The sequence below is a fragment of the Eleutherodactylus coqui genome, chromosome 1, assembly GCF_035609145.1.
Source record: "Eleutherodactylus coqui strain aEleCoq1 chromosome 1, aEleCoq1.hap1, whole genome shotgun sequence".
In the NCBI taxonomy this organism is placed as follows: domain Eukaryota; kingdom Metazoa; phylum Chordata; class Amphibia; order Anura; family Eleutherodactylidae; genus Eleutherodactylus; species Eleutherodactylus coqui.
Genome location: NC_089837.1, coordinates 444,391,018 through 444,412,699, shown reverse-complemented (window position 1 = coordinate 444,412,699; position 21,682 = coordinate 444,391,018). Strand labels below are relative to the sequence as shown.

The following is a 21,682-nucleotide window of genomic DNA, read 5'->3' as shown; positions in this document are numbered from 1 at the left end:
TGTATCCATGTGGAGCAGTCCTGGAATTCTCTTGTTTTGAGACCACTTTGGATTTGGGGGAGAATTGGGGGGGGGGGGGGGCGACTTTGCATAAAATGTGTCCTTTGCTGTGAGAAGGAAGCAGCTTAAACTTATCTGTTTTCATCTTTCTTTAAAAGTTCCCTAATTAAGTTGGTGAACAAGTCAATAGATGGCACAGTGGATGATGAAGAAGAAGGCGTGCTAACAGATCAAGCAATCAGAGCAGGCCTAGAATTACTTAAGGTAAATAATGGTTATAACATAGTAATGTCATATTTGACACTTTTCCAGAGGTGCTGAATCGGTTTTTTTTTTCTCTCTCTCTATTTTCACAATTTAGATCTACTTATACAGCTCTCTGTTTGTGTTTTAAAAAAAAAAAAGAACTTGCTCCATTTGGCCTTTTCATTTATTTATTTCAGAAATGCTGAGATTGCTCCGTGAGGTTGCACACTCCTACATCTAAATGTCACATTAAGGCCCTAAATTACTATATTGCAGCTTAAAGGGAATGTACAATCAAAGTGACCTATTGATGAAAATTTAAGTTTTTGCTTTCTTTTTATGGTGATATTTTTTTCAATCTTCCACATCACTATCTATATTTGAGAAAAATCGAGAAATGCAGCAACTTTTTTTTTGCCACAGAGCCTGATATCACAAGATCCATTATTCACAATATGTGATAATTACTATTCTTCCTCCTTCTATACGTTGGCCTCTGCACAGGTCAGAGGATGCTCTGAGCACTCTCCTATAAAAGTCCATGAACATCTTCTGTTTGTTTCCTACGGTTAATTTGACTGCTGTAAAGCATAACTCTTGCTGTTAAGTGCAGCTCGGCCAAGATAGCTTTTTTGTGTCTGTTGGATATTGCAAAGTCGTGTTTTAGCCCTTGCCTAAATTGTTACATTTGATCAAAATTACCACTCTACATACTGTATTCCCCTAACCTTAAGACAAAGTATGCCCGGCATTCATCTCTGCACATACACCTGCTTGGAAGCTGGTATCACTGGCTCAAAGCGGGGCGGCTGGAGGAGACTTCTCTCCTTGCTCTCCCCCGCCCCTCTCCATTGACTTTAATATAGCGGCCATTCAATACTGAACGACTACTATTTACATTGAGCAATCAGCTCATCGCCCATGCAGCATAACGATGGACAATGAGCAGATCGCTGATCATTCAGTGGAAATGGCAGCCGTCCAGTACTGAACGGCTGCTATGTTAAGTCAATGAAGCGGGGCGGTGAACGCAAGGAGAGAAATCTCCAGCCACCGCACGGTGAGCCAGTGATACTAGCTCCTGTGCAGGTGCACGAGAGCGAATATGTGCGGGGACGAGTGCCGGACATCATTTGCCCGACATTCATCCCGTCTAAATGGGTCTTTACTGTCCGATAGCTTTGCCTCTGTCTATCTACCAGTGAATGTGTAAAATCGGACTTCCATCTTTCTGCCCCTCAGTGACTTCAGTATTTATTTTTCTCAATGTGTGAATGAGATTTGGTAAAATCTTGTTACAATGTAACATCTGGCTGTACAGTTTGTTTGTTTTTCTACAGAATATGCTGTAAAAAAAACTCTGCTAACGTCCTGTCTGAATAAACTCCTTTATTTTTTTTTCTTATCTTTGATGGGAAGATTTAGCAGTTCATCCTGGATTATATTCTACATTATGTTGCTGCTGTTCTCACAGTTGTTGCTTCTGTTTTCCTAGGTGCTGTCTTTTACACATCCCATCTCATTTCATTCAGCTGAAACCTTTGAATCACTCTTGGCTTGTCTTAAGATGGATGATGAAAAGGTAGCTGAGGCAGCTCTGCAGATATTCAAAAACACTGGCAACAAAATTGAAGATGACTTCCCCCACATTAGATCGTAAGTTACAGTTCTGCTTTATTTAGTACTAGGAGGCTCTGTCTACTGCCTATATGTTTAAAATTATCCCTCCAGTTACATTGGTCTTGGGATACAATATTATCAATATACAAGGGCCTTTTCAAGGACAGAAACTGTAGACATGGAGGAGGGCATTTTTCATTTTTTTTTTCCTTTTCCAGGACATTGTAACTTGAAGCCAGATTCAAAATACTTTGCCTAAAGGCCCATTTACGCGGAGCGATGATCGCTCAAATGACAGTTTGAGTGACAGCTTTGCGGGATCATTTTGCATAAACTATTAAGTAGCTACTCAATAGCAATTTAGTGTGCAAATGAAGCCTTTAGCTGAATGCAGTTAATAGCCCAAGAGCTCTTATCTGCTTTCAGCTCCTTTGTTCTCCGATGGGAAACAATGCTATCAGCACTACCCATGGAGACCTCCTGATAAGGCCGAATGACTATTTTTAGGTTGGCCTAAATTTAACGATCAGCTAGCAGTGCACGATGGCTGCGTGATTAGAAGCAACGATGATTGCTGAACCGATCGCTTTTTAGCGTGTCAGATTTTGTGCGCGGTTATCCGCAGCGGAAAAACTGAAAATGATTGCAAAAGCAAATTGCGTTTGGTCGCGTATGCGGTCGATTTTCCACGCGAATATACTGTGCGTAATGGCGTATCGTAGAAAAATAGAGCATGCCACAACTTTTTTTTTTTTTTCTCAACATCGCATCTGTGAAAATATCAAAAATGGGAAGGAAATCAAACAAACATGAACAGCGTCTCGTATAAATTATTTGTTGAAGAGATGTTTGTGCTATATTATAGTGGGGAAAATTAATTAAGCACTCACCTGGTGCATGGTGGGAGAACACGTGTAAGGTAAAACCCAGCAGCACCTTGTGTTCTAGTTTGCTTGTCACAAAATCCCCCGTCCAGAATCCAGGGCAACTGGAGAGACTTCTCGGAGAGGAAAACCCACTGGGTTCCAGAGGGCATAAACAAATAACTAAGTGTGGATAGAAAAGAATTCCACACTCCATGGATCGGGGTTAGAATGGAATATGTCCCAATAGTCAAATAATTATTATAACCATGTTTTATTTACATGTCTGCAACGCATTTCAGCGCTGGTAAGCGCCTTTTTCAAGCACAAATTATATTTAAAATATATATATATATATATATATATATATATATATATATATATATACGCTTAAAGTATTCCATGTCAGACGCCAGGTGAGTTGCCATGATGTCCTCTATGGGGAGGGCTTTTGGCTATAGTTGTCATTAGTCATGTGATCGCGCTGGAACGCAACGTGTCTAAATCAATAAAGCTTCATAGCTCCTTGGAGCGCAAGGTGCGTTGCATTATAGCTTCATGGCGTGACTGCAGTATATAAGCCGGCCTTACTGCAGAGTGTCCCATATACATTTAAAATTACACAGATTAGAAAAACATCACAAACTTACACTATAATCCTTAAGAAAATCACAATCATAAATTTGATACAGATTCTTAAAACCACTGTATATTGTGCAACACAAAACTGAATTGCATAAAAGTCTGCAGTATTAAATATATTGTATATCTTGTGCACATTTTTTTAAAAACAAGATAAAATCCAAGTTAACTATACATTTTTATTTATTTTTTCTAATTCACTTAGACCGTTGGGGACAAGTGTTTTCGATCAGTAAATCCTAAACATTTCTTGTTTGCGCAAGAGATTTCAAATGTACATGTTAAAGCAGTGTTACTCTTAGTCCGCTACGGTCACGGTGTGTGCTTCAGAGAAATGACGTGGTATGCTGTGAGTTATAAAATGTATTTTTAATGTTCGATGCCTAGCCGTGGGTTCTCAATGTATTTTTTGTTCTTCCCATGTATTTCATCCTGCATGGGCATTCCAGTAGATGGAGCAGCTGGAAAATGTTCATCTAGATTTTTTGTTCCAGGATCATATAACTGTGGCAAAACTAAATGCAAGTAGTGTTGTCCATATAACACAGAAGAAAAGAAATCCATTTGAAAAATAACCAAGAAACACTAACATTTTAAAACAAAAGATGAACTGTGGGATAAGCTATGTGATCCATCTACTAGAATGCACATGCAGGATGAAATACGTAGGAAGAACAAAAAATACATTGAGAACACATGGCTAGACATCGATCAAACATTAAGCACACTGTGTGTATGTGTGTATATGTATATTTGTGTGTGTATATGTATGTGTGTGCATATGTATAGATATTTTATTACATACTGCTGGCTTTTATGCAATTCAATTTTGTGTTGCACAATATACAATAGTTTTAAGAAACTGTCAAATTTATGATTTTTATCTTAAGGATTATAGTGTAAGTTTGTGATGTTTTTCTCATCTTTTTGTAATTTTAAATGTATATGGAACACTCTGCAGTAAGCCCGGCTTATATATTGCAGCGACGCCACCAAGCTATGATGAGACGAACGTTGCGCTCCGAGCTATGAACTCAGTTTGAAGAAACTATGTCTTAAGATGTAGTATTCTATCATGTCACTTTTTTATACTTTTTGTTTTTAATAGTTTCTAAGTTCTATTTCTTATGACCTCTTATTCTAATATTACATGTACTTGTGTTCTGTGTTTTTTTTTTTTGTTTTTTTTCTCCTTTTTGTCCTAGAGCTTTACTTCCAGTTTTACAGCAGAAAGCTAAAAAGGGGCCTCATCGCCAGGCAAAGTACTCTATTCACTGTATCCATGCAATATTTTCCAGCAAAGAGACACAGTTTGCCCAAATATTTGAGGTAAGGATTAGAAACAGAAGTTAGAGGAACTGCCAGCTCCATGGAAATGTGTGTTGTAGGACATGCACAGCGCCTTTCCTCTTTATTCCTTATGGAAGTGTATGAATAAACTGTCAAAAGGGTCATCTGACACTGTCCAATCGGTGCTGACAATGTTGGACTGTCTAGAGACCTAGTGCTGACAAGTGAAATGGTAACTCCTAGTTACCAATTTATTCAGATGTCCAGGAGGAATAACTGAGAAATGGCCAAAGAGCTAGAAGAAATGATGTCTTAGATTAGTTTTATGAAAATACTAGAATTTGCTATAACTGGCTTGCCAGGAAAGCTGACAGATCTTTGTGGGGGCTGGAAGAAAGGCACTGCAGGAGGTATGTTGTAGCCTCCTTTGCTGTTTTTGGTTATAATGCAATGTTTAACTTTTTTTGGATTTCCATGGACATTAAATAGAACTACATGTGACCTTGTGCGGTGTGTTGTAGTAGCTTTTTTTCTTATCAAATCTTTTCCTGTATCAGATTTGTCCAATTGCCTGTTTCACGCTGTTAGATGAGGATGTTTATGCTTTTTCCAGTTATTTTTTTTCTCCCTTTCCCCACTGTTATTTATTTCTCATCCAGGAATCATTTTTTTTAAACCTTCCAATCTGTTATTTTCTCTGCATGCTGTCTGCACGCTTTCACACTCCATAAATATGCATGTTCTTGGACCTTTAATGCCTTTTAAATGGCTTGAATTAAAGAAAGCTGGCTATATCGCCACATGAACCATTTCTATTAAGATATCGTGTTGTGTAATGGCTTTCCTCTCTACCTGTTTAATTCAGTTTTGATGTTTGTTGCTGCCCTGTAACAAGCATCTAAGTGAAGTACATTGGCTGTATATTTTTCCTTGCCTTAATAAACCGATTAATGTCCAGTCGGTGCACTGCATCGCAAGTACCCAAGTTTGTAGCTTTTTAAGTATCATTGAATGCAGGATTTATGGTGGCTGTTTGTAATATTAAAATATTTAATGCCACAGAATGACAGATTTATGAACCTGCCTTTTGCATAAAATGTACCATATTTCTCAACAAGAATGTACTGATTGCATTAGGAAGTGTGCACAAATAACTTACTAAATCCTTTTGAGAAAAGCCAATGTTTTTTTCTAGAACGAGCTCCTGCCATTCAACTAGATCTACTCTTGGGATTATAGTTCTGTTGAATGTCAGAGTATTTTTGCTAATGCATTTTGTACTTAAAGGGGTTTTTAGGGACAATTTAAGATGACCTATCCGTATCTGATCGGTGTTGATCCACAGCAACACTATGGAAAGCGTTCACTGCATTCCCCGCGGCCGGTTTATTGCCACGGGGAACGCAATAAAAATTCGCCTGTGGACAGGAGCCCTAACTAGGTGCAGAGGGGTGATGACATGAGCAAGTGCTCGTGTTTTAACAGTATTTCTTTAACCCTTTCCCATCCACTGTCTGACGTCTAAAGACATTATAATTTAAGGCTGTACAGTTCCCATGTTGAAAGACGTCCATCGGGGTTCTCTTACTGTGTATTGCCAGCCTCTCTGCTGTCAGAGCCTATCCAATGTATCACCTATTGCAGTACTGGTTTAAGTCAGCATATAGCGCCGTTGTATAACAGTAGAAAGCGTAAGCCCCCTAGGAAAACCAGAATACAAATTGGATGGGAAAGGGTTAAATAAGGGGAGGGGGGGGGGGGGCAGACAGGACCATACAGTATGTGTCAATCAAAGGGTACGTATGCGCTCTGACAAGAGGAAGGGTAATGACGTGAACAAAAGTCCATGTTACCTTTCCCGTGGGCCAGAAAATGCAAGCTAATCATAGATGGCGAGTCGTCTTTCCCTACTCCTTCCTCTCTGGTCTGCCCCCTCAACTTTACACAGGCTGAACTAAAGGCTGTAAGTTAACCCTTTCCACTCCACTGTCTGACCTCTGAAGACATTATGATTTAAGGCTGTACAGCTCCAATGTTGGAAGACATCTGTCGGGGTTCTCTTACTATATATTGCCAGCCTCTCTGCTGTCGGAGCCTATCCAACGTGTCGCCTCATGCAGTACTGGCTTTAGCCAGCATTTAGCGCCGTTGTATAATGGCAGAAAAAGAGTACGTTCTCTAGGAAAACCAGGATACAAATTGGATTGGAAAGGGTTAAGTAAATGCAGCTATCACATCAACTATAATGAAGCCAGAGGGGTGATTCTCCCTAGAATAGGTGCTCCCTCTGTCTGATCTATACTTATGCAAAACTGTCAAGTAGTTTTCTCCAAGCCTGCGGCAAGGCAAAACTGTTTAGTGGTTAAAAGGGTTGTCTCATCAGATAACCCCTCTAATCAGAGAGCCGCAACATCAGTCGGCTGATCACATTCCTGAGGCCAACAGCTTAATTTGCCAGGTGGAAGTTGGCATTGGCCATATTCCCTGTAGAGTTTAAAACAGTGGAAAATATAACGTTCGTAGATGGTGTGGGAACTATCGTTTTTTTGTACCTGTATGTAGGGGAATTGGGATACGTATATGGACGGGTTATCTTAATAGAACACCCCTTTTAAAATGAATATAATGAATTGTTAGCTGCAGAGGTTAATGTTGGCTACATCATAAACTTCTATATAGAATAACAATGTAAGAGATATATATTTATTTATTTTTTTGTGTGTATAACATGGCTTGCCCCATTGAAAGCAATGGGGAATACTCTACTATCCTCTGTCGTGGCTCTGACAGCAACGGTGGAGGGTTGCTTCTTATATTTTATCATATTTTACATCTTGTGTTGAGTTGAAGTGTAAACATTTCCGCTCCAGGTTTAGCGCTTCCTTTTTTTTTTTTTAAAGACTTTTGTGTGCGGTCGTGTGGTTTTTTTGGGGGGAAGGGGGGGGGGGGGGGGAGATTGGGGCATTTATTGTTTTCCAAATTGCTATTTCACTGCATTTTAATTCATTGTTTTTTTTTTTTTTTACCTCCTTAGCCATTACACAAAAGTCTTGATCCCAGTAATCCGGAGCAGCTTATTATCTCTCTCATAACCATCGGTCACATAGCTCAACAGGCACCTGATCAGTTTGCAGGTCCATTAAAGTCAATGGTGGCTAACTTTGTGGTAAAGGACTTATTAATGACTGACAGAGTAAGTGTTCTTTTTTTTTTTTTTTTTTTTTTTTTTTTTTAAGTTCTATACATTTACTTGTTGGTACACTGTAATATTTATGATCTAGATCAGTGGTCTCCAACCTGTGACTCTCCAGCTATTTAGGAAAACTTTTATCATACCCTGACAGCCAAACAAGAGGCATTGTTTGGAGACCACTGCTCTTTGTGTTGCACTACTGTTAATCTACTGTGGTAATTTTAATAGGCTGATCCAGGGCTTAATAGACTGAAAACCTTTTTACACACAACGATTATCGCTTAAAAATCGCTCAAATCATCTTTTGAGGGATAATCATTGTGTAAATGTGTGCCCGTCGTGCACTTACCGTGCACTTTTCATCAATCGCTGAGTTCAGCTCAGCTTAAAATCCACCGGGATTGATAAGATAAACCGCGCGCCAAGTTGTACGTGGGCAGCGCTGATGACATTCTTTTTTTGGCAGCTGTCCCACTGGAGAACAATAACTGTATTTAAAGAACAGACCACCCGCTGTTCTCTTTGACACATGCAAATGGAGCTAGTTAGCTTCTAATGGGCTGATTAGCCTATTAGTAGCTAATGCAAAATGATCGCTCAAAACAGTCAGTTTCTGATGAATTTTGAGCGATCATCTGTGTGTGTAAATGGACCTTTAGGCCGCCTGCAGACGGGCGGGTCGGATCCGGCGGCGAGAATTCTTGCCGCGGGACCCGACCCGAGCGCCCGCAGGGACGAGCGCGTACTCGCCTGCGCCCGGGTGAGTGACGTATCTGTGCGAGGCTCTGCGAGCCCCGCACAGAAATAGGACATGCCGCGGTTTATTTGCCGCGCGACATTTCGCGCGGCCAAACCGCGGCCGTCTGCATAGGAGTGCGTATTGTAATGCACTCCTATGCAGGCTTTCAGTGGCGGAAATCACGCTGCGGGATTTCCGCCCGTGCGCAGGCGGCCTTACTTTCAAAAATGCAACATACAAACTTATTGCAATACATTGTGTAAGCATTAAAGTGATCATGTTTATCCCTTTTTAGTGGGACACTTTATTTAACCCATTTAGGACCAGCCACTGTATATATACGGCGGCTGGTGCTGGGCTTAAAGGACCACCGATCGTAAAAATACGGCGGTGCTCTAAGCCTCCTGCCTCTGCAATCAGTCAGAGGCAGGAACGGGTTATCAGCTGTTAGTGACAGCTGATAACCTGGAGCAGAAGGCAGGAGGGGTTTTTAACCCTTCCTGCCTTCTGCTTCCCCGATATACAGTGCTGAGCACTGTAGGGGCAAAGTGAAAGTAAGAAGTTCTTTCACTACGGGAGCCTCGGGGGGTCATGTGACCTCCCGGGATTCCCTGCTACTGCAGAGCTGGAGGGTCAGACTTAGACCCTGGCAGCTCTGCAGGTGACTAATGTCACCACAGGGGTTGCTTTCCCCTGTAACTGAGTGTCTTATGGACTGCCCAGCTACAGTGGGAAAATGTCAAATAAAGTTTAAAAAAAAAAAAAAGTGAGTGTCCCCCAGAGGTCTTATATGACGTCATGGGGGACACAGATAGTAAAAAATACAATTACATACATAAGTAAAACAAAACAACAGAATAAAACAACAAAACATACATAAAAAAGGGAATAACACAAAGCAGACGCCAACAAAAACCGTCACCGTATGCGCCCTATAAACCAAAACCGTACATACTATATATCAAAACGTCCGAAATAAATAGAGGAACCCATTTCCATATTTTATTTTAGTGTAAATATAAAAATAATTTTTAAAAAAACTATATGTTAAAAAAATAATTTTTTTTTTAGCATTTTACCCCCAATAAAACTAAAAAACGGAAAAAAAAGTCAGTGAAAAAGATATTAAAAAAAATAGTCCTATATGTCACGGAAAAAAAAACGCAGCAAAAATAATTTTGGTAGCTAAAGGAAAAAAAATAGAGCAGTAAAACCGCCACATAGGTAAAATCCCTAAAAAGTGTCTGGTCCTTAAGGTACAAAACAACCTGGTCCTTAAGGGGTTAAAAAAATAAAATAAATAACTTTGAAGAAATATTTACAGGTTCCCTATGGTCCACTGCTGCTGTGATGCAGATTTCTGAATGTTGTTAACAGTAGCAGAGTATCAGTTACTTTAATAAATTGTGTTTTTAAAACCAAAATTACATTAAAATTTTATATACTCAATATCTCTCATCACTCTAGTATCCAGGAAGAAAGACCACTAAACTCTGGGTTCCTGATGAAGAAGTATCACAGGAGACATTGGTTAAGGTAAGGTAATTGCTTATCTTTTACATCACTTTTAAGAGGACTGAAAGTTAACAGATGGCTAAATCATGTTAAAGGAAATGTCCACTTTGCAGCTCTTTTTATTGCTCCAGTGCATCTGTACCCGAATCTCGGTTTGGAGCCTCAGATGCAGATCTGGCGTAACGTTCTAAACCAAATAGCACGGCACACTGCGCTAATTTTTTCGAGAAGATTGTGCACAATACATCAGGAGCGGAGCGGACCCCATTAGTCAGCGGTGTTTGTCTGGTACCATCTAGGTCAGACATATGCTCAGTCGAGTACGTCTTTTTTTTTTTTTTTTTCTCTCTGTTGTTTGAATCCTAGTATGGATCTGAACAAAGGAAAAAGTTAACACTGGTGTGAACCCAGCCTAAAGTTGATTTAAAAAAAAACTACCATCTTGTGTATACGGCCACTAAATAGGTCTCCATGGTTACAGGCCACAAGAAACACTCTGTAGTGTAATCCTGCAGCCGTGCTGCCTCCATTCATCTACCCTTTTTTCCCTAATCTGTGTACTAGGAGCTCTTGTAGAAGTTTAGTTGGAAAAGAGCTGTCTGAAGATGTTTTTGTAAAATTACACAATTCAGGGGGAAAAAAATCTTGACTTTTTTTTTTCTTTTTTAAATGTAGATTCAGGCTATTAAGATGATGGTGCGCTGGTTATTGGGAATGAAAAATAATCATAGCAAATCTGGGACTTCTACATTACGGCTCTTAACAGCAATTCTACATACTGATGGAGATTTAACAGAACATGGAAAGCTGAGGTAAGTGTTCTTTAGTTTGTGCTACATTGCAAAAGTCTGAAAATAATTACAAATACAAGGGAGCAGTCTGCAAAACTAACTAAAAAGAAAAAAGGGCCACTTCGGCGAAAACACATTTCTTGTCCGTGTCACGGGAGACGCAGCAGACATTGGGTATAGCTCATGCCACTAGGAGGCGGACACTAAGCAAAGCATGAGTTGGACCTTCCTACCAGCTATACCACTCTTGCAGACAGAGTTAAATCTGTTTTAGCTTAATGTCCATAGAAGGCCTGCTGGTGGACAGTTTAGTGATCATTGCCTTCTACATTCACCTAGCTACAGGCTGAAAAGTGTGCAGTCAGGAGAATGAGCTGTGATCTCCTCTATTATAGCTGCATGACAGGAGCTGTGTAATCAGTAACTGATGAGTGCCAATTTCCTCCTGTTGGCAGTTTCAATAGTAGGGACCGTGTAATAGCCTCACAAAAGCTGAGAAATTGATTAGAAAGGGAATCCATAACCCCAAGCAAATCTGAGCTGGTCAGAATTAAGATCACATGACCATCTGAAGACAAAAAGGCCAGGAATTTCAGATAGAAAGAAATGACTAACCAAGGTAATACTAGCTGACTTATATATACTGGGGGGATAACGACATAATGTGTGAATTGGGAAAAAAAATCACTGGCATTTCCCTTTAACCTATTTAGCGAAGGTGCGGTTTCTAAATATAACTGGTTATGAGTCACATTACAACCTTTGCATGTGCTTTTAGTACTTTTTTTTTTCTGTCCCATTGTTATGTACATTAGATGATAATTATATTAATGTTTTGTTTTTCTTTCTATCCAGTAAACCAGACATGTCACGGCTTCGACTGGCAGCTGGTTCTGCAATTGTTAAGCTGGCACAGGAGCCATGTTACCATGAAATCATTACCCTAGAGCAGTATCAGCTATGTGCCCTTGTGGTTAATGTAAGTATTTTTCAGAACCACATCCACATGTTAGACCGCCTGCACACTGCAGAGCCGGATGCAGTCTGACTGCGCCCAGCGACCCTGCGTACCTGTCTTCTGACGCCTTTTCTGTACTGCGGATGGTCGCGACGAGCCGCCGTCAGGCATGTGCAGTACAGATTTTATCTATTTATTTTTTTTAAGCTCCTGCTTTTCCAACGGCATCTGCAGCCCATGCACAATGTTAACTGACTTTAATGGAAGCCGCCATTGTTCATTGACTTCAATGGAAGCCCTCTGTGTTAGATACCGCTGTAAAATAGAGCATGCTGCGGTCCCCCCCCCTTCGAGTGGAAACCACAATTGGTTTCCGCTCGTGTGCAGGAAGAGTCAGTTTTCCATAGCATGCTATGAACGGTATATGCTGGCGGCCACCCACCCCAGATTCCGCAGCCAAAATCTGCTTGTGTGGTGCAGGTGACCTATCATCTCAGTGAGCCTACAAGTCAATGTGATTTTTCTCTTTTGGAAGACTTTTTCAAATTCACACCATTGGAGTCATTACAGCTATATGAGCCCTATTTCTGACATCCCATTGCTTTATTGGTTCTTTCAAGGTTTGTTTTTTATGTTCTGGTATTTGTTGATGGCAAGACTAATGCTGCAGAAATACCAAGTATATTGGACTATTATAATAAATAGCAGAATTACTATTGTGTCAACATAAGGCTGCCTGTCTACGGGCGATGATCCACAGGTAATAAATCGCCCGAGGATCACGCTCTGTAAGGCTGCTTGTCCACGGGCGTTGCGGTATTACACGGTGGATCTCAGCCCCGGGAGCAGGAGCCCCGCAGACTGATCTCCGCACTCAGCCTATCTGATACATAGGCTCACCGTAGAGAATCGCGGCAATTCGCAGCATGCTGCGATTTGGCGCCCGCTAGCGGAGAATCATAGGGATTCTCCGCTCGTGGACGGGGGCTGCGCTTTCCATAGCAACGCTATGGAAAGCGTGTATTGCGCTCCCCGCGGCCGGACTATCACCGCAGGGAACGCAATTCAATAACGCCCGTGGACAGGCAGCCTAAAGCTTTCCTTAGCGTTGCTATGGAAAATGCAGCGCCAGCGTCCACGAGTGGAGAATCCGCTTGCGGGATTTAAATCGTGGCATGCTGTGATTGCCGCGATTCTCCACAGTGAGCCTATCTGTTAGAAAGGCTCACGGAGGAGACTTGTCAGCTCTCCATCTCTGTCATCAGTAATGGCTAAGATTGCAATACTCTACCCTTTAGTATGTGGTGTCTGGGAGTGCAGAAACAGACTGTGCTACGCTATTTCTGTGACTCTGTGAATGGGACTTGTGTAGCAAAGCGAGCTTTGCTGATTTCTTATGTCTGGAGCTGTGGAAACTGCGTAGCTCAGTGTGCCACTATTTCAGTAACAAAACATTTGCTTACCTTTTATCAGTGTTATGGAAATGGTGTCGAACTTGTCTGTTTCTGTGCTCCTGGCCACCACATACAGCCAGGGAAGTGGGGTCAGTTCTTGTGATAGGTGTTTGTCCGAAATCTGGGTCTTAGACCCCATTTACGCTTAAAGATGATCACTCAAAACTCACATAAACGATAGTTTGTGTAACAGTTTTGAGCGATCATCTTTGCATACTTTATAGTAGCTAATTAGCTACTATAGAGCTATGCAGGCAAAGCGGGACGCGGCTGCTAATAGAATACAGCTGTTTTGCATAGGCATACAGATGTATTCTTAGCACTGACTGCTAGTGTCCCTGCTGTTCATAACAGGACACAGGCACAGAGAATCTTATCAGCGCAGACGGCTAATAACAGCCTGCTTCAAGGATAACAGCTGATCACTCAATTGTCGCAAGCTAGAATTCAGCAATCAGCGACTCGTGCACGAAAACCACACGATGTCCCTGCATTTAGACAGAACGAGAATCACTGAAAAGACGGCTGAGCGATTCTCGTCGTGTCTAAATGGGCCTTTACACCTATCAGACTTATTGCATATCCATAAGAGATGTCACAGCCTATCCTGTAATATGCCATAAGCGTCTCAGGTAGGGAATAACCCTGTAATAATTAAGGTCACGTATGGGCTTTTTAGTGTATCATTGTATCATGTCCTGTTTGTCATAGGATGAGTGTTACCAAGTCAGACAGCTGTTTGCGCAAAAGCTACACAAAGGCTTGGCTAGATTAAGGCTTCCACTTGAGTATATGGCGATTTGTGCCCTCTGTGCAAAAGATCCTGTGAAAGAGAGAAGAGCACATGCCAGGCAGTGCCTGGTGAAAAACATTAACGTTAGAAGAGAATATCTGAAGCAGCACGCTGCAGTCAGCGGTGAGTTGGGATAGTGCATGTCATCTGCTTGTACATATTAAGCTTTTTAACTTTCAAATCTGTTTTTAATTGTAACTTTTCATATGCAGTAACTTGTTCTCTGACTTTTACATATAACCATTATACTGCTGTGCAATTTACTACTCGTAAATAGTACAAAATGTAAAATAATTGTCGGAAAATCCATGAAAAGTTCTTTATCTTCTGGATTGCCCTAATTTCCTCATCAACTGAACAAGTGTCACTAAAACTTATTGGGGTTCTATGAGATAAGTAAAAAAAAAAAAATTCAGCTTTTTTTTCCCTTTAGAAGTAATTCCACTCTGTTCCATGGCTGAGTCTATTGCTGCTCAGTCCCATTCAAGTGAATGGCTGCGTGGCATTACCAGACACCCCTCATAGGCAAGAGGAATGCTGTTTCCAGGTTTTGGAGCAGTGTGGTGAAATACACTGCCTTTTAAATGCAGGTGGTATTTGTCAGTGACAACCAGAGTGTATTTGTATTTTATTTCATTTAGTTTATTTTTTTTATAATCATTGCTTTCAAACAGCATTTAATTCAAGTTAAAGGGGTAATCTGGGACATTTTTTAAAACTTTTTGCTATAAATGACTAACAGGTCATCAACAGATGCTCATCGGTGACTCGACGCTCGGATCTCCACCTATCAGTTAATTCCTGTGGCCACTGTAACTCCTGTCAGAGCAAGAAGCACAAACCGATGACCATGGCACAGTGGCCTGGGTTGGTATTGCAGGCGCAGCTTCCGTTAAATTCTATGGAAGCTGGGCTTCACTACTAACCTGGGCAGCTGTGCTATGGTCATTGTCTTTGTTTGCTGAAAGCGGCACCAGGAGAGGAATCTGACTGGAGATTTGACGGCAGGTCCCCTATGATGATCTATTGATGACCTGTCAGTCATCAATAACAAGTTTTTTTAAATTACCTGAAATACCTTTTCTAATTTTTGAATTTGTGTGTTAAAAAAAAAGCTCTTTCGTCAAAGAAAAGGTTAAATTGTTTACGTTTATTGTACAAGTTGTAATTATTAACCCTTTCCCACTCCAGGGCCTAAGTTTACGTCCTGGGAGTGGGGTACTTCGCGCAACAGGGCGTAAACTTACGTCCTGGGGATAGTGCGAGATCACATATGATCCCGCAGCGGGAGCCGGCTGTTAGTCACAGCCGGCCTCCCGCTGTTAACCTCTGCCCTGCCGCAATCTAAGTAGATCGCGGTAGGGAAAGAGTTCAGAGGGAGCGCGCTCCCTCTGTGTCTTCGGCCGGCTCTTGCGATGTTATCGCTAGAGCCCGGCCTGTCGCCATGGTAACAGGACACCAGACACTGGCGTCCTGTGTTGCCAGTGCCTGAGATCGCTGTATAAGCGATAAGGCAGGGCAGTAGCCCTGCCATGCCTTATCACAGCGATTATCAGGGCTGTGGTGAAAGTCCCCAGAGGGACACAAATGTTGTAAAAAAAAAAAAAAAAAAATTTTTTTTAAATGAATGAGTGTTAGAAAAACCCTTTTTTTCTTTTTCTCAGATTAGCATAAAAAAAGTAAAAAAAAATTAAAACCCCACATATTTGGTATTGTTGCGTCTGTAACGACGCTGACAATAAGCTGCACGTGCTTTGGACTGTGCACGGAAAAAAGCGTTAAACGCTAAAAAACTGAGGCAAAATGCTAATTTTTAGCATATTGCCTCACTAAAAACGCAATAAAAGTGATCAGAAAAGCCGTATGTACCCCAAAATGGTACCAATAAAAACTACAACTCGTCTCGCAATAAATAAGCCATCATAGAGCTCCATACATCAAAAAATAAAAAAGTTACAGGACTTTGAATGCAGCGATTTTAGAAAAAAATAAATTCCAAAAAAGGGTTTTTATTGCAGAAGTGGAAAAACCTAAAAGAAGTAAGAATTTTGGTATCGTTGTAACCGTACCGGCCCGCAGAAAAAATGGAATGTCTCATTTATGCTGCATGATTAACGCTGTAAAAAAAAATAAAAAATCTATGGCAGAATTGATGCGTTTTCTCTCCCTGCTATCATAAAAAAAACAAGTTACAATGTAGTCTATGTACCCAAAAATGGCGCCGATAAAAACTACAGTTCGCCATGCAAAAAACGGCCGGGTCAACGGGAAAAAAAAAGTTATGACTTTTGATAAATGGAGAAGGATATCCGCCAAAAATCATTGCGTCCTTAAGCCCAACATAGGCCATGTCATGAAGGGGTTAAAGGGGTGCCTGATATGTATATATTGTATTTTGTGACTTTTATTCAAGGTTATATTCACAAATCAAATCAATGGCACAAAATGTGAGGCTAAGCCGCAGGTTTGTGCTGTGGGGAAACACGCTTATTAGCCCTATATAACACAGCACTGCTCAATTTAGTGGGCATAGATGGTAGGAGGGTTTAATTTATAAACATGAACTTGGAAATCCCTCTTGCAATCCAGCAGGAGTAGGTCGGGATGTCGGCTGTTAGTCATATCTTAACATTTTACCCATGTGGTGGTTTTACTGCCCTATTTTGTTTCCTTTAGCTACCAAAATTATTTTTGCTGTGTTTTTTTTTCCTGTGACATATATGGGGTTTATTTTATTTTTTTATATTGGGGGTAAAATGCTGATTTTTTTTTTTTTTTTTTTTTTTTTACATTTATAGTTATTTTTTTAAATTTAGTATATTTATGCTAAAATAAAGTATGTGATTGGGTTCCTATATTTGTTTCAGATGTTTTGATATATAATACGTATGGTTTTGGTTTACAGGGCACATACCGTGACTGTTTTGGTTGGCGTTGGCTTTGTGTTTTCTTATGTATATATTGTTGTATTCTGTAATGTTGTTCCATACTTGTGTATGGAATTATGTTTTTTTCTACCCAAGTCCTCCTGCCTTCTCCTCTGGGTTGTGAGCTGTTAAGAACAGCTGACAACCTGTCCTGCCTCTAATTGGTGGCAGAGGGCAGGAGGCTTAAAGTGCTGTTGTAATTTTACTATCAGCAGGGTTTTAAGCCCAGGACCAGGCGCCGTATATTTACCACGCCTGGTCCTTAATGGGTTAAGGCTGTTTATTAACATAGTATTTCCTTTCCTCTTTCAGAGAAGCTGCTATCTCTCCTGCCTGAATATGTTGTTCCTTACACAATTCATCTTCTTGCGCATGATCCAGACTATGTGAAAATTCAAGATATAGAACAGCTGAAAGATATTAAAGAGTAAGTCTTTTATTTTTTGCTTCTGTTCTAAAATCTATAGTTATTACAACAATTATCAAAATGCCTATAGCACAAATGGATCATGTTTCTTTGTGGGCCTATGCCAGTTGTATGATTAGCGATTGCCTGAGAATAAATCTTATGCCTGATAATTTAAGACCCATATTTACACGGAGCAATGATCGCGCAAACGACAGTTTGAGTAACAGCTTTGAGCGATCATTTTGCATAAACTATTAGGTAGCTACCTAATAGCTATTTAGTGTGCAAATGAAGCCTTTACCTGAATGCAGTTCCTTTGTTCTCTGACGGGAAACAATGCTATCAGGACTACCTGTGAAGAACTCCTGATAGGACCATGCACAACGATTTTTAGGTTGGCATGAATTTAATCAGCTAGCAGTGCACAATGGCCGCGTGTTTAGACGCAACGATTATCGCTCAAACTATTGCTTTTTAACCTTTTTTGTTTTTTGGGGGGTTTTTTTGAGCGATCATTGCTCTGTGTAAATGGGCCTTTAGTGCCTACTTTTATTTTAGTATTTGCCTGGTACTCCTGTGTGTAGTTTTGTAGGTTATAGAAAGGGTCACGATTAGTTTAAGGTACTGCAATCTGAGTACTTTTTTGAGTGAAGATCCTTTTAAATCGCTTCCCCTAGATATACATTCATGCAATAAATTGCATACAGAGCTGTTCCAGAGTCTATGTAGGTACACTAAGGCCCCCTGTCCACGAACGGAGAATCATCGCGATTCTCCGCTCGCAGACGGCAATTCGCAGCATGCTGCGAATTGCCGTGATTCTCTACGGTCAGCCTATCTATCAGATTAGGCTGGCCATGGAGATCCGTCTGTGGCAACTGCTTCCGGAGACCGCGGAGATCTGCCGCGGGGTACCGCAATGCCTGTGGACAAGGGGGCCTTAAGCATAGACAGTGCACAAATACTTTATCCCATAATCCTCTCCTTTTTTGTTTTTATTTTATTTTGTCCCATTAGCAGTTAAAGCTCAGAAGTGTATGAAGAGATCAGACAAAATAATACACAATGACAGATTTGTTTTGTTTTTTTTGTTACAAAAAAAAGGAATAGTCATGAAATGTACCCCAAAATCGGAACCAATAAAACAAAAATACAGCGTGAAAACACAACTCTTTACACAGCTTTGTTGATGGAAAGTTCTGGGTCCCAGAATATGGCAATAAAAAGTATGAATGCACAATTTGGCAGAAAATGTTAAATGTTGATTTTGTAATCTTCTAGATTTTTTTTATTGTAATCTATTTTTTTATTGTTAAATAAGCTAAAATACCTAAACACCTTTTTTACATATGATAATCGCATACACAGCGACGTCTATATGATGGCATCCAGGTTCAACACTCGCCCCCCTCTTTTCGTAGCTTGCGATCTTCAAGCCATAGCAGTAGACCTATAGCAATACCATGGGGACGAGTCTCGCTTCTGCACGTCTTCTTGCAAATCCCGTAATTCCATATCAGCTCAAGAAAGCTAAATTGGAGGGCCTTCCTTTTATCTCCATTTTTCCAGACTGGCCACGACAGACTTCGTACGTCAACCTTGTATCCCTTCTCACCAATGGGCCATAGCCTCTGCTGCCTAAAAGGCTAGTCCGTCACCTGTATTTATGAATGCTGCATTTGATGTCCGTGGTACGTGCTGGTTCTCCTTACTGACACCTGCCCACTTCTTTGGACTTTACCTGATTTTGGATGCCTTGCAGTTGGCCCCTTTCAAAAAAATGCTCAACACCTCACTTTTTTTTTTTTTTTGGATGGTTGCTTTTTTTTACGGCTGCGGTCACCTTGAACCGCCATGTTTAAGATCTGATCGCCTTGTTCTCAGTCTCCTTTTCTAGTACTGCATCAAGACAAAGCAGTGTTGGGTCCAGTTTTGTACTTCCTCCCCAAAATGGTCTTCTCCTTCCATCTCAATGAAGACATTGTGTTGCTGTCATTCTGCCCAAACTCTTCCCTCCCTCAGGAACGTCTTCTCCACAAGCTTGATGTGGTTTGGGTTACGGCTTTACCTGTCGGAACAGATTGCTTCCGGTGTTCCAACTCACTTTTTGTTCTGGAAAGTCCCATGCATGGCCTGGTGGACTCAAAGTCCACAATCGCTTGCTGGATTAGGTCTGCAATTGGAGAGGCATACAACTCCAAGGGCAAAACTTCACCTTTTTGGCTTATAGCTCACGTTACACAAGTTGTCGATGCTTCTTGGGCAGTCTTCCGCAAACCCTCTGCTCTGCAGGTTTGCAAGGGCGCGACTTGGTCGTCTCTTCATACCTTTGCAAAATTTTGCAGAGTTCAGGCATTTGCATCTTCCGATGCTGCTGCGGGTTGCAGAATCCTGCAGGCGACAGTACCCTGAACACACTACAGGTATTTCCTTGCCCAACCCTAGGGACTGCTTTTGATTATCTCAAGGTCTTTGCGTACCGCAGTGACAAACGAGAAAACAATGTTTTTGTTACTGTAAAATCTTTTTGTCTGTTCATTGGGGAACACAGCACCCTCCCAATGGTTAAGAGCTGCTGGCCTTTACTATTATTTTTTTTTAAGACTCTTTCCTACTCCTTAATGTAACACCTACAGTTGTCTTTTTCTAGTTCATTACTTATGTCTAACTGGTTAACCTTTTTGGCTCCGCTTTTTCTACTACTTACGTACAAACTTTTAGCTTGGTGGCTGCGGGAGGAGTACAGCGGGTAGGTGGAGCCAACACTTTTCACTTAAAGCTCTTTTACACAGGACTAGTGTCGGGCAAATGATGCCCGACACTCGTCCCAGTGTACTCCCGTACTGTTACATAGGAGCGAATATTGCTGGCTCGCTCACAGTACAGCCAGCAGGGGGCGTGGCAGCTGGAGGAGAGTTCTCCCCGCTCTCCCCCGGCCCCTCTCCAGTCACAGTACTGAACGGCTGCTGTTTACACTGAATGATCTTCGTTCTGGGTTCTAAGCATGCTTAAAACTGGACTCCTCTCACCCAGTCATTCAGTTTCTGCATGCATTTATACAGGACGATTATTGTTCAAAACCCCGCGGGAGCATGGGGTTTGAACGACTAAAGTGATCGGCCCATGTAAAAGGGCCTCTAGTGTCAGCCACCTCTGTGGGCGGTATTGGGAAGCCCACAGACTGTATTTTTTAAAGGTTACATATGGTGTCCCTGGTTTTTGTAGCCATGACTTTTATGGGTAATCAGAATCTCCCAGTGACTGGTCTCACAATAGGAAATCAGCCCGGGACGCCCTCCACTCAACCCCTCTGGCCCAAGAGACACACGAGTTAGACCTTTCTGATGTTTCAACCCAGGCCGCCTCTCTACACCCTTCATTTAGAAAGATTGAAGTTCTGCTAGGTCTTGGACCCGGCCTAGTATTGGTGAAGGCCGGTGTAGAACCATCACAATCGACAAGAGGAATGAAGGTACTTCTGCTACTTTCAATGTCCATTACAATTACCCCCTTCAAGAAAGAGTGCCCGTACCACTGCCAGACACAATGTCATGCACTGATTACAGGCTTTAACCTTTCATACTATTATCTTACATAGGACAAATATCTGTTCCTCTGCTATATTCTGGCTAACGTCATTTCACAGGTCTGGTGAGCATCATTTCCTGCTTGCAAACTGCTTTCCCCTCCTGTGGAAGGGGAAAGGGGAAGCTGCATATGGCCAGCATACCTCTACACAACTATACAGTGAGTGCGAGTGGCAGTCTCCCATAGTACCTTTTTACTGCTATACTCTATACTGCTCATATGTTTCTAATGGGCGTTATATTGTTTTGATGATCACATTGACTTTGATATTCTAGGCTCCCAACTATCAGTTACCTTATGGCTAATTTCTGTATATCGCATAACACTTCTCAAAGAAGCGTTTGCCATGTTCATCCCTTCCAGAAGTAGAGTAGTTATGTGTTTGTAGGTGACCCACTTGGCAGGTTGTATAACAGACATTGATGCGCAGTCATTGTCTTTATAATTTAACACTTTCTTATATAAAACAGTGTTCCGATACGCTAGACTCTGGGCAACACAGTGGCCCACACTACACAATAGGACGTCAGAATCCTAAGCTGAACATCCAAGCAAACAGTGTCTAAGGCCTCATGTCTACGGGCGGGTGGGATTCCGCATGCAGGAGCCCGCTGTGTAATCCAACCCTGCCTGCGGCTGAGGACACTGCTTACC

At 41.3% G+C, this 21,682-nt stretch overlaps 1 protein-coding gene across 1 annotated transcript in view; it reads left to right on the top strand.

Moving 5' to 3' along the window:
• Nucleotides 1-21,682, top strand: part of PDS5B (PDS5 cohesin associated factor B) — a 112,896-nt gene that overhangs the window by 70,107 nt on the left and 21,107 nt on the right. Inside the window, exons 18-26 of the mRNA XM_066582929.1 lie at nt 159-264; nt 1,742-1,902; nt 4,577-4,700; nt 7,696-7,854; nt 10,061-10,129; nt 10,784-10,920; nt 11,755-11,878; nt 14,023-14,227; nt 17,344-17,458. Of these exons, the coding sequence (XP_066439026.1) occupies nt 159-264; nt 1,742-1,902; nt 4,577-4,700; nt 7,696-7,854; nt 10,061-10,129; nt 10,784-10,920; nt 11,755-11,878; nt 14,023-14,227; nt 17,344-17,458 (1,200 nt within the window). The remainder of the gene's footprint in view (nt 1-158; nt 265-1,741; nt 1,903-4,576; nt 4,701-7,695; nt 7,855-10,060; nt 10,130-10,783; nt 10,921-11,754; nt 11,879-14,022; nt 14,228-17,343; nt 17,459-21,682) is intronic.